This window comes from Poromitra crassiceps (assembly GCF_964638095.1).
Source record: "Poromitra crassiceps genome assembly, chromosome: 6".
Classification (NCBI taxonomy): domain Eukaryota; kingdom Metazoa; phylum Chordata; class Actinopteri; order Beryciformes; family Melamphaidae; genus Poromitra; species Poromitra crassiceps.
The window spans coordinates 52,157,830-52,173,525 of NC_139627.1; the positions used below are offsets into that span (position 1 = coordinate 52,157,830).

Consider the following 15,696-nt stretch of genomic DNA (forward strand, 5'->3'; position numbering starts at 1 on the left):
GTTCTTTCTTTGATATATTCACTGTTTACATTTAGAACAAAAATATTTGGGGTTTTGAAAGATGAGTGAAAATTGTGGTGGCTGCAACTTCAAAATAAGACTCTGTCTCTGGCAGGGAAAGAGTTAAGTAGAGCTGGTGTGAAAATCCACTGCAGTAAAAGTACAAAGTGTGAGACTAAAAATGTCCTTAAAGTGACAGGTCCTCTTTAGAACAGAGAACGTTGTTAGCTGTGTGTGTGAGAGAGAGAGAGAGAGAGAGAGAGAGAGAGAGAGAGAGGAGAGCGAGAGAGAGAGAGAGAGAGAGAGCGAAAGAGAGAGAGACTGGCTGACTGTATGGGCAGAAATATGTGTCACTAGAAATTGAATTTGAATTTGAATTTGCATTCAAGGTGCTCAACTTGATGTATTAATGAACTGAATTTGAATCACATCTTTTGTATTTGTCTTGTTGAACTTGAATCATTGCATTGAAATCTGAATGTGAATAGCATCATTTGAAATGGAACAGGACTTTTTCACAGCCACCATTTTGTGTCTAAATAAAAGGCAGGGTAAACACAGGTGCAACCAAGTGATTAACTAGGGCCCGCGGGCCCCAGCACTGGAACACCTAAATGGAGTGGAAGTTGGAAACCCAAATTAATGTTTGTTTGCACCTGTGTTACTTCCTGCCTTTTAGACACACAGTGGCTGCTGTGAAAAAGGGTCACTTGACGTGCCCAATGTGAGTTAAACTGCTCAGCTTGGTTTCTTGTATTTGCTTGAACTTTGTCCATTGTGATGTGTTGTGATAATAGATGAAGCCTCTGGGATGCTGATAGCTTGTGTCTCTGTTTCCAATTGAGTCCGATTGTTTTCTTGCCGATTGTTAAGGCGATCAAAGTTGGCTGCTCAATGCTGAGTGGCGGTTGAACTGAGGAGACTTCTCCCAGGAGACAAACGGATGGGGAGACTGCAATGCTGCAATTCAAAATGGAGGATAGCTTATGGCAGATCCAGGTAGCATGAGAGCAGTTGTCTGTGGTGTTTAGATAGCAGGCAGTGTGTACAATCCTATTTTGAACACTTTCTGTTGAGTGAAGTGTTTCATCTGTGCAGGATTTGAGACTGAATGCGTCGTATTTTGGTGTTTGGCGACATGGAAAAGGTGTTATTACAGATTTTTTTCCAGTAGTTGATATCAGTGGTAACAGCAGTCTTTTCCCAGCTATGTTTCACTTGTACATTTCCTCATTCAATTTTTCCCTCCATTGTAGAGAGAGAGAGAGAGGGGAGAGAGAGAGAGAGAGAGGGTTGGGGAGAGAGAGAGAGGGGGGAAAGAGAGAGAGAGGGAAAGAGAGAGAAGGAGAGGGAGGGAGAGAGAGGGAGGGGGGGAGAGAGAGAGAGAGAGGGGGAGAGAGGAGAGAGAGAGAGAGAGAGGGAGGGAGAGAGGGGGAGAGAGAGAGGGAGAGAGAGAGACAGAGGGAGAGAGAGAGAGGGGGGAGAGAGAGGGAGAGAGGGACAGAGAGAGGGGGAGAGAGAGAGAGAGGGGAGAGAGGCAGGGGTGGAGAGAGAGAGGGAGAGAGAGATGGAAAGAGAGAGAGAGAGAGAGGGGGTGAGAGAGAGGGAGAGAAAGGGGGAGAGAGAGAGAGAGATAGAGAGGGGGGGGAGAGAGAGAGAGGGAGAGAGAGCTGTTGATCTGTGAGGAGTGAACAGCTGTGAGGATGGTCTATAGGTCTGGCTATCCTGTCATGTACATAGTAGATGATTTACATGTGTGGTCGCCTATTCACTGAATCCATGTGTACTTTACTGTTGATAATGAGAGCGGTTGCATTTAGAGCACAACTGTCTGAGCTGATAGAGATACATTCATCTCTGTGCTTGTGGAGCACAACTGTCTGAGCTGATAGAGATACATTCATCTGTGTGCTTGTGGAGCACAACTGTCTGAGCTGATAGAGATACATTCATCTGTGTGCTTGTGGAGACTGTAAGACATGACATGATGGGCAGAAGATGATGAAACAAACATGGAATCAGTTCAATGAGTTTTTTATGCGAAGCTTGGATGAAGCTTTTTGGATTTTGTTTCAGTCATGCATTCTAACTGTGTGGAATATCCTGCACTGTTGTTTGTTGATGTTGTTAAAATTAATATTTTTTTGCTCTTTCTTTCACTAAAAACAGCCAATTGTTTTTAATATTTCAGCTCTGGATAGGCTACAAGTTACTTCATATATTAGCTTGCTTGAAAAAGCTTTATTTTTTACTCATATGCAAAATATCTAGACTATTGTAGAAATATTGTTTTTGTTCATTAATATTGCATTTCATATTGATTGCATAGGTTCTATAGGATTCTTGAAGTGGTGTTATGAGAATCAGAAAAACGTTGCCTGTGTGTCCCCTTGCTTCTTACTCTGGTTAATAAATGTGTTCTTTCATTTTGAAACAGTAGCCTTATGTTGTTGTTCTTCTTTGGCATCTCTGAAATGCTATTGACAGTATTAACTGTCTGTTGTTATGCTAGTAGAATGTTTTGAGCATTTTCCAGCAACTGACCGCGCTGCCACACACTTCCATGCACGTGCTCCATGTGGGTCTCTCTGCTGTCGGGCAGCAGTGTTTTGAAAGGGGAGCAAATGGGGCAAAGGTGGACTAGAAATATCTGGGCGTGACATGAGATTGCTATGTGGCCAGTTATCCATGGGAATAAGACCCCCCCCCCCTAAAAAAGGATAAGACCCCCCCCCCCCCCCCCCCCCTCTAAAAAAAAAAAAAAAAAAAAAGCTAACATAATAGAAATAGAAATGGGGGGGGGGGGGGGGCGGGGAGAGTGCAAACCATCCAGGTCATCAACCTGGATGGTTGATGACCTGATCCTGAATGAATGGATGCCATACGTTTGTAAACTGTTGCGTCTATATGTTACGCAGCCACCCGGCAAGCCCCCTCCCTGCTAATGCCCAGATGTAAATACAAGTCAGCGTGGTTGAAAGCGGGAGTGGACCTACAGTCTATGGGGCGGACAGACATCTCATAAAACCAGCGTAGTTTGGCAGTATTTTGGCCTAGTAAATTAAAATAAGGCTGCATGTAGGCTGTGTCAGTAAAAACTGACATAGGCTATAACCACTCGACCAGGTTCAGCACAGGCATAGAGACACTGTAGTCAGGGATCCACAGGCCCAAAAGCTCAAGAAAATGGGTTGAACCTGACATGGCATGCTATACTTTTTTTTGGTGTTTTATCTATTCATTTGGACATTAAGGTCCACTGAATGAGAGGTCTGCTCTGCCGGAAACCTCGCGAAAAAAAGTTGTGGCCATTTTTGGATATGAAGCCTTTATTTTTTGACCGAAAAATGTGAAAGAGTTTTTTTTCCTCAAAGTCCTCAGTGGGTTGCGTAGGCTGTCAATAAATTCATCCCAGGTACACAGAACATGTGTGTTGACAACACCAAGTTAAGAAATACACTTACAAAACCTTTCCAAATGATTTATAGCCATTTTCTATTACAAAAAAGCACTCGTTTTCTGAATTTTCTCCATTATTTTCATCTTTACTTTGTTAATAAGCAATTATATCCTGAAATATGACATCAGCCAATGTGTCATTCTTTTCAGCAGATATTATAGTCATTCCACACTAAAGATGATTAAAATCAACCCAAAATCAATGGATCTGTGGTGATTTTATTACCTTTATGCTCGAAATTCCTCGAGACATGTTTTTAGTTTTAACAAAACCCTGTACCCCAAAGACAATACTTGTAACACAAGAAATTCAAAACAACAAAATGATTTTAATCACAAAATGTACACTGCATGACAAGCCAAGAAAACAATTATTGTTATACAGCTTTGGATAGATTGTGACCAGTATCTAGAAAACATTAAATTAAACATTAGCTGAACAAAATTATTGAAGACAACACATTAACAAAAGAAAGAAAAAAGACTGGCAACAAGGTCTATAATATAACAAAATTAACTTTGCAATGAACAAAATAACTCAATCACTGTCACTGTCTTCAAGTGTGAGAAATAACTCAATCACTGTCACTGTCTTCAAGTGTGAGTTCAATCGTTGAACATTTGTTGGGGTCCCCAGTGCAGAGACATGCGATGACACACTTGACATTGGCTCTCACACAAGAGCATCCTTGGGCACACATGCTTTTCTTGCAGTGACAGTATTTGGTGTGTTTGAATTCTGCAGGTTTTGCCTCCTTCAGCATCATGGTTGCCATCAGCTTACCACTGACAAGCTCTCTGCCGAAGTCAATGGCAACAGGGTAGGTTGGTTGAGACGTGTGCTCACTTGCATACAGCCAACTGATGCAGGGCTCGGCGAAGGTGTAACTGGAACGAAGGCATCTTCGGTAGGTGGAAGGCAACGCATGTCTCCTTTGATATTGCCTAAGAGATGGGCTCGCAGTGCATCCAAATTACCACTGAAGTCACTCCTCTCATACAGTGACCATGTACCGCCTAGCCGCTGTCACAACATCTTCTTTAACATCCAGGCTTTCCCCAGGGTTACCGTATCTGCACAGGGCCAGAAGGTCTTCCAGGTGATCAACGTCAGTTTTGTAGCCGTGCTTTTTTCCTCTTCTGTAGAGATAGCTCACTGTGTCACATCCAGTCAGTAGGTGCTGAGGAGCATGGAGGAAAGATCTGCAGCTTGAACATCATTGTTCACTGCCAGGGCGTTTGCGATTGCATGAGCAGGTAGATATCCATCTTCTTTACCCACAGCTCCTGCAGGCCATCCATGTGTGCAATGTAGTATATACACATCATGATCACGTCTGTGTCAGTAGCCACCACTACAGCCCGTTTGTGGTGCAGATGTTGTAATGAGTATGCAATGTGGGCAAACATCCTGGTATCTGCCTCCTCATGCTTCTCACAGGATAGTTCTGGAAGCTCAACCTGACAATCTGCTTTTAACAGAACAGTGCGACCAGGATCACGGAGAATTACATGGATGGCCTGCAGGAGCTGTGGGTAAAGAAGATGCAATCGCAGACGCCCTGGCAGTGAACTATGATGTTCAAGCTGCAGATCTTTCCTCCATGCTCCTCAGCACCTACATACTGACTGGATTCAAGATTCAAGATTCAAGATTTTTATTGTCACTCCGTAGTACAAGTATCACGTGTGAAATTCTTGTGCTGTAGGCTCCGTTACAACATAGTGCAGTATAACAGTGCAAAAACAGGGCATATAGATGCAAGCAATAACAGTAAACTTTTCCTTTTCTTTTCTAGCGTAGACACCTTAAAACATAAATAAACATTCTGTTTGCACAGGTGCAAATAACATAGGCATAATTATCATATGTAATGGTAGCAGCTGCTACATGATTGTTTATTTGTGTGTGTTAAGGAGTCTCGTGGCCTGCGGGAAGAAACTGTCCCTCAGGCGATTTGTTCGTGCTTTTGGGACCCTGTATCTCCTCCCTGAGGGTAACAGGGAGAACAGGCTGTTGTGGGGGTGGTATGTGTCCTTGATGATCTTCAGGGACCTCCTGAGGCACCGCTGATTGTACAGCTCCTGCAGTTCTGGTAGCTCACATCCTGTTACGTGCTGGGCCGCGCGCCTCACTCTTCTCAGTGCCCTGCGGTCCATGGTGGTACAGTTCCCGTGAAGCAGCCAGTCAGCAGGCTTTCAATGATGCCTCTGTAGAAGTCCCTGAGGATTTTGGCCTTAGCCCAAATTTCTTCAGGCGTCTGAGTCTGTGTAGTCGCTGTTGGGCCTTTTTGACAACAGTGAAGATGGGGATAATATAGTGGACAGTGAAGCTGTCCACCTTTTCCACCACTGTGCCATTGATGGTGATTGGGGGGTGTGCGCCCCCCCCCCCCCCCCTCCTGTAGTCTACAATGATCTCCTTGGTCTTGGATACATTTAGAGAGAGGTGGTTGTCCTGGCACCATTGTTCCCTCCACCTCCTTTCTGTAGGCCGTCTCGTCGCTCCTGGAGATCAGCCCCACGACTGCTGTGTCGTCTGCAAACTTCACGATGGTGTTCGAGGTTTGAGTCGCCACGCAGTCGTGGGTGTAGAGGTCGTACCAGAAGGGGCTGGAGACGCATCCCTGGGGCACTCCTATGCTGATGGTCAGTGGGGAGGAGGTGAGGTTGCCCACTCTCACCACCTGGCGGCGGTCTGTCAGAAAGTCCAGGATCCAGTCACACATTGCTGTGTTTAGTCCCAGGACCTTGAGCTTGTGCTGTGACACAGTGAGCTATCTCTACAGCTAGCTCTACAGAAGAGGAAAAAAGCACGCCTACAAAACTGCCGTTGATCACCTGGAAGACCTTCTGCCCCTGTGCAGATACGGTAACCCTGGGGAAAGCCTGGATGTTAAAGAAGATGTTGTGACAGCGGCTAGGCGGTACATGGTGTCACTGTATGAGAGGAGTGACTTCAGTGGTAATTTGGATGCACTGCGAGCCCATCTCTTTGGCAATATCAAAGGAGACATGCGTTGCCTTCCACCTACCGAAGATGCCTTCATTCCAGTTACACCTTCGCCGAGCCCTGCATCAGTTGGCTGTATGCAAGCGAGCACACGTCTCAACCAACCTACCCTGTTGCCATTGACTTTGGCAGAGAGCTTGTCAGTGGTAAGCTGATGGCAACCGTGATGCTGAAGGAGGCAAAACCTGCAGAATTCAAACACACCAAATACTGTCACTGCAAGAAAAGCATGTGTGCCCGAGGATGCTCTTGTGTGAGAGCCAATGTCAAGTGTGTCATCGCATGTCTCTGCACTGGGGACCCCAACAAATGTTCAACGATTGAACTCACACTTGAAGACAGTGACAGATTGAGTTATTTCTCACACTTGAAGACAGTGACAGTGATTGAGTTATTTTGTTCATTGCAAAGTTAATTTTGTTATATTATAGACCTTGTTGCCAGTCTTTTTTCTTTCTTTTTTTAATGTGTTGTGTTCAATAATTTTGTTCAGCTAATGTTTAATTTAATGTTTTCTAGATACTGGTCACAATCTATCCAAATTAAGCTGTATAATAATTGTTTTGTTGGCTTGTCATCCAGTGTACATTTTGTGATTAAAATCATTTTGTTGTTTTCTATTGTCTTTGGGGTACAGGGTTTTGTTAAAACTAAAAACATGTCTCAAGGAATTTCAAGCATAAAGGTAATGAAATCACCACAGATCCATTGATTTTGGGTTGATTTTAATAATCTTTAGTGTGGAACGACTATAATATCTGCTGAACAGAATGACACATTGGCTGATGTCATATTTCAGGATATAATTGTTTACTAACAAAGTAAAGATGAAAATAATGGAGAAAATAAAAAAAACGAGTGCTTTTTTGTAATAGAAAATGGCTATAAATCATTTGGAAAGGTTTTGTAAGTGTATTTCTTAACTTGGTGTTGTCAACACACATGTTCTGTGTACCTGGGATGAATTTATTGACAGCCTACGCAACCCACAGAGGACTTTGAGGAAAAAAACCTCTTTCACATTTTTCGGTCAAAAAATAAAGGCTTCATATCCAAAAATGGCCACAACTTTTTTTCGCAAGGTTTCCGGCAGAGCAGACCTCTCATTCAGTGGACCTTAATGTCCAAATGAATAGATAAAACACAAACAAAAAGTATAGCATGCCATGTCAGGTCCTCTAAAATTTTGGGTGACTGGATCCCTGACTACTGCGGAGCGTGTCAACATTCAGAAACCACGCCCAAAACTGGGGGAAACAGTTCCGCCCCAATCCTGGCGTTCTCCTGTCACGTGTTGCACACAAAGATCATATATACGGAAGATTAACACTCCAACTTACTTCTTTGACAGCTATATCCACATTTTTCTTCTCGCCAATTCTCAACGGCTTCCTTGTTTTGCTCGAGAGTACAAAAAAACTTGAATTGCCGATTTTTTACATTTGTTGTCTGCACAGCCCCACCACACAACAGCTTTTAGCTATGTTTAATTCAAGGAAAAAATTACGCTGGTGCATGGGAGTGAATGGAGAGCTTTCCCCCGTGATGGGCGTGGTATATTTCATGCAGTGTCTCTATGTGGACATTAAGATGCAGGCTGCTGGTGCTACAGTACAGTACAATACAGTATAGCTAATAGCACTGCTATAATTAGCAACACTTGGCAAACGCAGCTCAGCCATTTTGGGATGATCACATAATACAGAATGCAGAACAGAAAGTGCAGTCTTGTCTCTGACATATTGGGTAGAAAATAGCTCCCTGCAGAAATAATGGATCAACAGATTATAGTGCACTCCAAAGGTGAAATAATAGATCTCAATCTCAATAAAGCTCATAAGACGTCGCTTGAATATTTGCTTTTAAAACAGGGATGAGAGGTTTTTCCCATCACTCTCCAGGAGCTACAGTATGTAGCAGACCTGGGACTAAAAGTATCCACAAACACTTTGAATGCTTCGGTTAAGCCTCCTTGACTCCTTGACATGGAGAATTACACTGAATACCAAGGAGGATTATATAGAGAGGCAAAGTGACCGCCTACTTCCTGCTTCAGCACTGTACCAGAGATTTCCATCCGCCATTTATTTTCACATAGACATTTCGTAAAATGCTTATAAACATAGTTTTACTTGTTCAAACCAAACGGTTCAGATATATTTAGAAACAGGAGAGACCAGGTAACATTTCACTGGGACCAAAACGTTAACAAAAATTCTGATTTAGAGAAAATATTTTTTCAATGTTTTTTTAAGTTTTGGTCGGAGTGAAATGTTCTATGGTCTCTCCCAATTATAGCGTTAGCTGAACCGTTTGGTTCGACGAAGTACAACTATTTTATAAGCATTTTATGAAATGTCTATGGGAAAATAAATGGCGGATGAAAACCTCTGGTACAGTGCTGAAGCAGGAAGTGACGTTCACTTTGGCTCTCTATACAGCAGGAAAGTATTTTGAGGACAGCACAGTACTACGCTTCTCTGTGACTGGCAGTGTGCTTAGCTATAGGCCAGTGGTTCGCAAAGTGGCGTACGCATACCCCTAGGGACAATGTAAGAATAGATCATGAAACTGAATAAAAGGTTAAAATAAATCTCCTTGGGAGGCACTAATTGCAACTCTTTCTTATTTTCTAGTGTTATATTCTTCAAACGGTGGCTTATCGTTCATTCATTGCATCATATATAGAAGGGATCAGCCCATCAGCATTTTGGTAAACAAATGGTGGCACTGGGTGGAAACAGAAAACGCACAGAGTGAGGAGCGCAAGTTGCCTCCATGACATGGATAAAAACGTTATTTTATAGCCACAATATATCAACAACTAGCCAACAGATATCAAAGCTGGTGGGCTTAATATGGAAAGAGCATGACTCGAACATGTGCGTTATATCAAACTGGTTGTTCAGTGGTGTTTTATTGCCACACAACTAACGTTAGCTCATAGCTAACAGCTAGCTATGTTCCAGCACCTAATAGTGCGGGTACATGTCTCTCTCTCTCTCTCTCTCTCTCTCTCTCTCTCTGTGTCTCTCTCTCTCTTCTTATACTTAGATGAAGCACCAGATGGGTGGGAACCTATGGGTGCACCTATATGTGCAGTGAATATGCCACTGTCTCTGACTTGTCTTATCACTATACTGCCTTATTGCTTGTTGTGTCTCTTGCTGTTTTCGCACTCATATGCCCTGTTATATTTGTACTATGTTGTAAACGGAGTCCACAGCACAAGAATTTCACACGTGATACTTGTTTTATGGAGTGACAATAAAAATCTTGAATCTTGAATGTCTTTACATAGGGGGCACGTGCATCGTATAGTTTTCTCTTGCCGTTTTCCCAGCAAAATGTTGTAGTCGGGTAAAGGGGGTACTTTGATTCAGAAATCAGGGAAAGGGGTTGTTGGAGAAACATATAAGTTCCATGGGCATTTCCTAATCAATAAGCTAATAGTTGCCTAATAATTGCATATGCATAATTATGCTATGAGTTAACATGACATGACCTCTCACACATATAGATTCACCCATGGCAGAGGACTTCAATTCCATTCCCTAACAGGGGTCGAAGCCAATCAAGATTGAAAACCACTGCTATGGTCTTTTTGAACTGTCCTCATCCTGTATCCCACCCATCTGGTGCTTCATCTAAGTATAAGAAGAGAGAGAGAGACACAGAGAGAGAGAGAGAGAGAGAGAGAGAGAGAGAGAGAGAGAGAGAGAGAGAGAGAGACTTTTACTTTTTTATCAGAATCAGAATCAGAATCACTTTTATTGCCACAGTATGCAAGTTACATACGAGGAATTTGTCTTAGTGTCTGTATGCAGTGTAGCGGTTACATCAATATACAGGGATAAGAAGTAGGAAGATAACTAACGGCAATCGCAAGGTTGCAAGTGCAATCAAATCGAATACAATCGAGTCAATATATACAATATGTACAGTACATGAGTGGTGAAGTGTTCTGTGGATGATAAATATGAATTTACGTTGGATTTACATGAGATTTACAGACTGAGTTAAATATACATTAAATAGGCAGTGGATTTACATGAATTTACAGTCAGAGCTAGATAAGAGTTTACATTGAATCGGGCCCGGCGCCACGAGGGGGCGATAGGGGGCTTTGCCCCCTCACTTAAAAAATAAAATAAAAAAATTGATAGAATAGTTCATCTATAAAGGCCAGTTAGGCAATGTTTGTACCTGACATGTTTCGGCTGCCGTTTCTGCAGTCTTCATCAAATTTGATCAGTTTAAGTTGATGTAGGCTACCCCCTATAAACATAGCTCTGTTGTTTCAGAATTGGCAGGGAAGCGCTATTTGCTGTGCTTTGGTTGTCACAAGGTGTTAGAGATGTAGCTATTTATTAAATTTGAACCTCACTGCATGTTGTAGTGATCATGATGTGATTAAAACACACACACACGCACACACACACACACAAACACACACACACACACACACACACACACACACACACACACACACACACACACACACACACACACACACACACACAGAGAGAGAGAGAGAGAGAGAGAGAGAGAAATCAGCTGCACCCAAGCACACTGCATCCCATGAGCAGAAAGATGGAGACAACGCATCTGATCACTTTATTTCTTTAATGAACCTGGCACTGACTGGCTATTATTTTGTTAATTTTTTTGTCGATTTTTGCAGTTTATTCTTTGACTTTTCATATAGACATATATGTTCAGAGTGCTTCAGACAGGTCCCGCATTTCGCGTTATGCAAAGCTCAGCTCTATTAATGCCTTAATCTGCTGCTGTGAAATAAATGTTTTATTTGATTTTGAATAGTAGTCTTTCTTGTGTTGTTATTGCGCTTTTCAGAGGTTATTATGGTTAAAAAGTCCAGAAATAGGCATAGCGGGTATATAACCTATGTTTTACGATATAAAAATATCATATAAAAAAAAAAAAATCAGCCCCCTCCCCAGTTATAACCGCCCCCTCAGTCATTTCATTCTGGCGCCGGCCCTGCATTGAATGAACATGAAATTTACAGGCTAAGTTAAATAAGCATTAATGTGCAGGGAATTTACATCAATTTACCAGTCCCAGTTAGACAGGCATTCAATTAGATACAGTATGAGTTCCAGTTTTATGGGGGGGGGGGAGTTCAGTTGAGTTTAGGAGGAGGTAGTGAGTTTGTGTGTGTGTGGGGGGGGGGTTGTTGGTCAGGCCCTTGGCGGAAGGGGTTTCCGGGCCTTGTTGGTGAGGCTGATGGCGGTTGGGAAGAAGCTGGTCTTGTGGCGGGTGGTTCTGGTCTTGGCAGACCTCAGTCTCTTGCCGTGGGGGGAGGGGTCAGCCATGATTTTGCGAGACCGCTTCAGTGTCCTGGCTGCGTGCAGGTCCTGGAGGGATGGCAGGTTGCATCCGATTATCCTCTCAGCGCAGCGGATGATGCGCTGAGGTCTGTTGATGTCTTTTTGAGTGGCAGCAGCATACCAGACGGTTATGGAGGAGGTGAAGATGGACTCAACGATGGAGGAGTAGAAGTGCACCATCGTGGCCTTTGGCACTTTGAATTTCTTCAGCTGCCGCACAAAGTACATCCTCTGCTGTGTCTTCTTGGTGAGAGCTCTGATGTTCAGCTCCCATTTTAGGTCCTGGCTGATGATGGTCCCCAGGAAGCGGAAGGACTCCACAATATATGTTTTATTACAGAAAGTGTATGACACCCATGACCAAAATAGTCATACATTCTGTCATTGTGTTACTTATGGATGGTGTTATAGTGAAAATAAATAATCCTCATTTTTGCTGGGGACCCCCTGGAAGCCCCTCAAGGTCCCCTGGGAGTCCCCGGACCCCACTTTGAGAAGCACTGCCCTAGTTAATTAACCTCTTACTTACTGTCTAAATCACTGTTTCTGAATCAACGTTTTTGGCTCATGATGCTCCAAGTGATTAATGAATAGTGTAGAAACATAGCCAAATATTTTATTTAATTATTGAATATTTTGATTTTGTTTTTGGAAATTAACATTCATTAAGCACAGCATTTATGCAATATGAAATGAAATATGAAGTGTTGTTGTGCAAATGCAATTAACTGCAATTACCAATTATGATTGATTGTTGATTATTGATGCATGCCGGATTCTGGAGAGATTGGCTCTGTTGTGTCGGCAGACACCTGGTAGACAGCCAGGTGTCATTATGACGGGTGGGGTAATCGCCAGGTATGCAGCCATACAGTTTTAGACAGCTGCTGCTGTAAGTGCTTACTAGTTTTGATTCTTTTGATGGATTTGATACCATTGGCTGCCACAATGTAATGTAACAAAACCATCTGCCTATCACTCCATTACGGTAAGACCGATTTGGAAAAGATTAGAAAATAAATAACTGGAATCAAAGGAAAAGTTGTTTGGGATTTATTGAATGTATTGGATGGGTGGTTCAAATGTGGATGCATATATTTGGGAACCGTAAAAGAAAAATGTAAGGATATTTAAATGAAAACAGATACTCTTTTACAAACCATCTGGCAGCATGAGGTTAAAAGCACCATTTTGTAGTTATTGTCGCCTGTTCTGTTTGGGGATGTGTCATCTTGTGCTTTTACACAGCTAACATGGGATTGTATTTAATGATGTAGGCTGTCATCTTTGGGAATTGGCTTTTTATTCACTTAAACTTTATTTGGCCCAATTAGTGGAGTTGCCATTTTGCCTCAGAGATTTATAGAGAAGCTGTCTTCTGTATCTAGAGCACAAGAAAACAAAAGGGGGACAAGCACACTTTATTGATCACGCACACACACACACACACACACACACACACACACACACACACACACACACACACACACACACACACACACACACACACTAACACAGTGGTCACTGGTCAGTGAAATTAAGGGTGGATTCTCACTGGCAGTGGCGTGCCTGACCAAGTTGGTGCCCTAGGCAAGATTTTTGCTGGTGCACCCCCCCCCCCCTACCCCCCCAACGAAAATATTATAAAAATTATATTGCAGCTAATTCCACCACTGCAGTGCAGGCTCAGAATCGCCCCCAGTGGCGCTGGAAGTACTTTTAGGTAGGGGGTGCTGTGAGGAAGGGGCTATCGGTGCTGCCCGCAAGGGCAGCGCCGAAGAAAATTTGACGTTTTTTGGACTTTCATCCATATTTAGAAGAATATTTAATTTTAAATTAACATTAGGATTATACTGTTGTGATGTCATTATTCAGTATCTTCTCCTTTTCTCACTCACTTTCATGTAAGCACCTGCTCTCCCTTTAGTTGTTTTACACTACAACAGACAGCAACACAGGCATAAACACTGAACTTATTATTATTATTATTATTATGGAAAACCAGATTATGATGAAAATCAAACACTTTTGAAGAGAGAGCGTATGAAATAAGATTAGAGCTGGGAAGCACAAACTGTTTTTTAATGCATTTTGTTGGTGGTATAAACACAAGACAGCCAAATCCAACAATTTCGAAAATCCCATTTCTTGCCACCAGGGGGTGCTGCAGCACCCTCAGCACCCACCTTCCAGCTCCCTGGCCTTCCCCCAGCTCCGAGCAGGTAGAAGGGGGCACGGCCACGCAGGGGGTGGGGTGGTATGGATTAGGGACCATGGTGAAAGTGCTGCAGCCCAGGCAGCCAGAAAGCCAGAATTAGGAAAATGATTTCACTATTATTTAAAGACTTAAAGCCCCAATCAGTAAGATTTTTGACATTTTTGACATTAATATAAGAGCTTTTTAGTCACAGGACATGGTAGATTGACTTGTAATAGGGAGACCCTCGTCTTTATTTATCCCACACCGCCCTCCATTGGCCAGCACTGGGACTAAGCAAGTTGTCTGCCACGTCCCGTAGCAAGAAAAAATAAAAAAAAACAGGACGCGCGCATGCGCTGTACAGCGGAAGCGCTGTCTGAATGAATACAAGGAAGTAACTCGATTCGGATTTGCTACGAAAATGATGTTTCACGGGACTATGCATTATTATTTCATCATGTGGTGAGTACCCGATGTCACAACATGTACATAGAGCTTCTGGCGCTGTGTTTTGTTGACTTTGAACGGCGATATCGTTAACGATACTAATGCACGCAGAGGGCGCAGTGGAAAACTTACTGAGTGGGGCTTTAAGACGTTGTTGTGCTTATTTTTTGTCTACTATTGTAAAATAATAGTAGGCCTATTATCATGAAAAAGTATTTGTAAAAAAAAAATTTTTTTACACAAGCGTACCCGGTACACGTGAGTGTGAACACAAGCGTGCCCGGTACACGTGAGTGTGAACACAAGCGTGCCCGGTACACGTGAGTGTGAACACAAGCGTGCCCGGTACACGTGAGTGTGAACACAAGCGTGCTCGGTACACGTGAGTGTGAACACAAGCGTGCCCGGTACACGTGAGTGTGAACACAAGCGTACCCGGCACACGTGAGTGTGAACACAAGCGTGCCCGTACACGTGAGTGTGAATACAAGCGTGCACGGTACACGTGAGTGTGAACACAAGAGTGCCCGGCACACGTGAGTGTGAACACAAGCGTGCCCGTACACGTGAGTGTGAACACAAGCGTGCCCGGTACACGTGAGTGTGAACACAAGCGTGCCCGTACACGTGAGTGTGAACACAAGCGTGCCCGGTACACGTGAGTGTGAATACAAGCGTGCCCGGTACACGTGAGTGTGAATACAAGCGTGCCCAAACACTGAAGTGGACTCTGCTATTTCCCACACACATCACTGTTCACACTAGAAGGCCTTTGTGTTCAGGCCTCTGTGGCCTGAGCTGAGCTGCACTTCCTGCTGTGGCCACAGGGACGAGCCACAACTGGTATGATGAGTTCTTCATGGTGACTCTTCAGTTCGGCTCCAGGTTATGGGATCAATACTACTGACACTTCACTCAATAATAAACATCCAACCTGCAGTTCACTTCTTCAACAGCAGAGCCTTCATTCTCTATGTTTACCTTTATAGATTGTATACAACCTTTTATTTGGCAAAAGAAGAAGAACAAAAGGTATTTTTGTATTGGTGGAGACATGGGAGTCTGGATGATACTGATGTGATGCTATCTGGAACCAAGGCAAGGCTCTCCCTTATAGTGTCTCTTATAGTTTCTATAGACACTACATTGATAGGTTTATTGTCTGCTACAGAGTGAACCAGTCACATGCACTGTTAGAGGAAGGATGTCTGTATTTGAGCAGT

The 15,696-nt window shown here is 43.2% G+C and overlaps 1 protein-coding gene across 1 annotated transcript in view; it reads left to right on the forward strand.

Moving 5' to 3' along the window:
* Nucleotides 1-15,380, forward strand: part of LOC310777970 (uncharacterized protein) — a gene marked incomplete at its 3' end in the record, with an annotated part of 29,936 nt that extends 14,556 nt beyond the window's left edge. Inside the window, exons 7-9 of the mRNA XM_083638301.1 lie at nucleotides 14,873-14,947; nucleotides 15,057-15,131; nucleotides 15,301-15,380. Coding sequence (XP_083494427.1) covers nucleotides 14,873-14,947; nucleotides 15,057-15,131; nucleotides 15,301-15,380 — 230 coding nt within the window. The remainder of the gene's footprint in view (nucleotides 1-14,872; nucleotides 14,948-15,056; nucleotides 15,132-15,300) is intronic.
* Nucleotides 15,381-15,696: the final 316 nt, after the last annotated feature.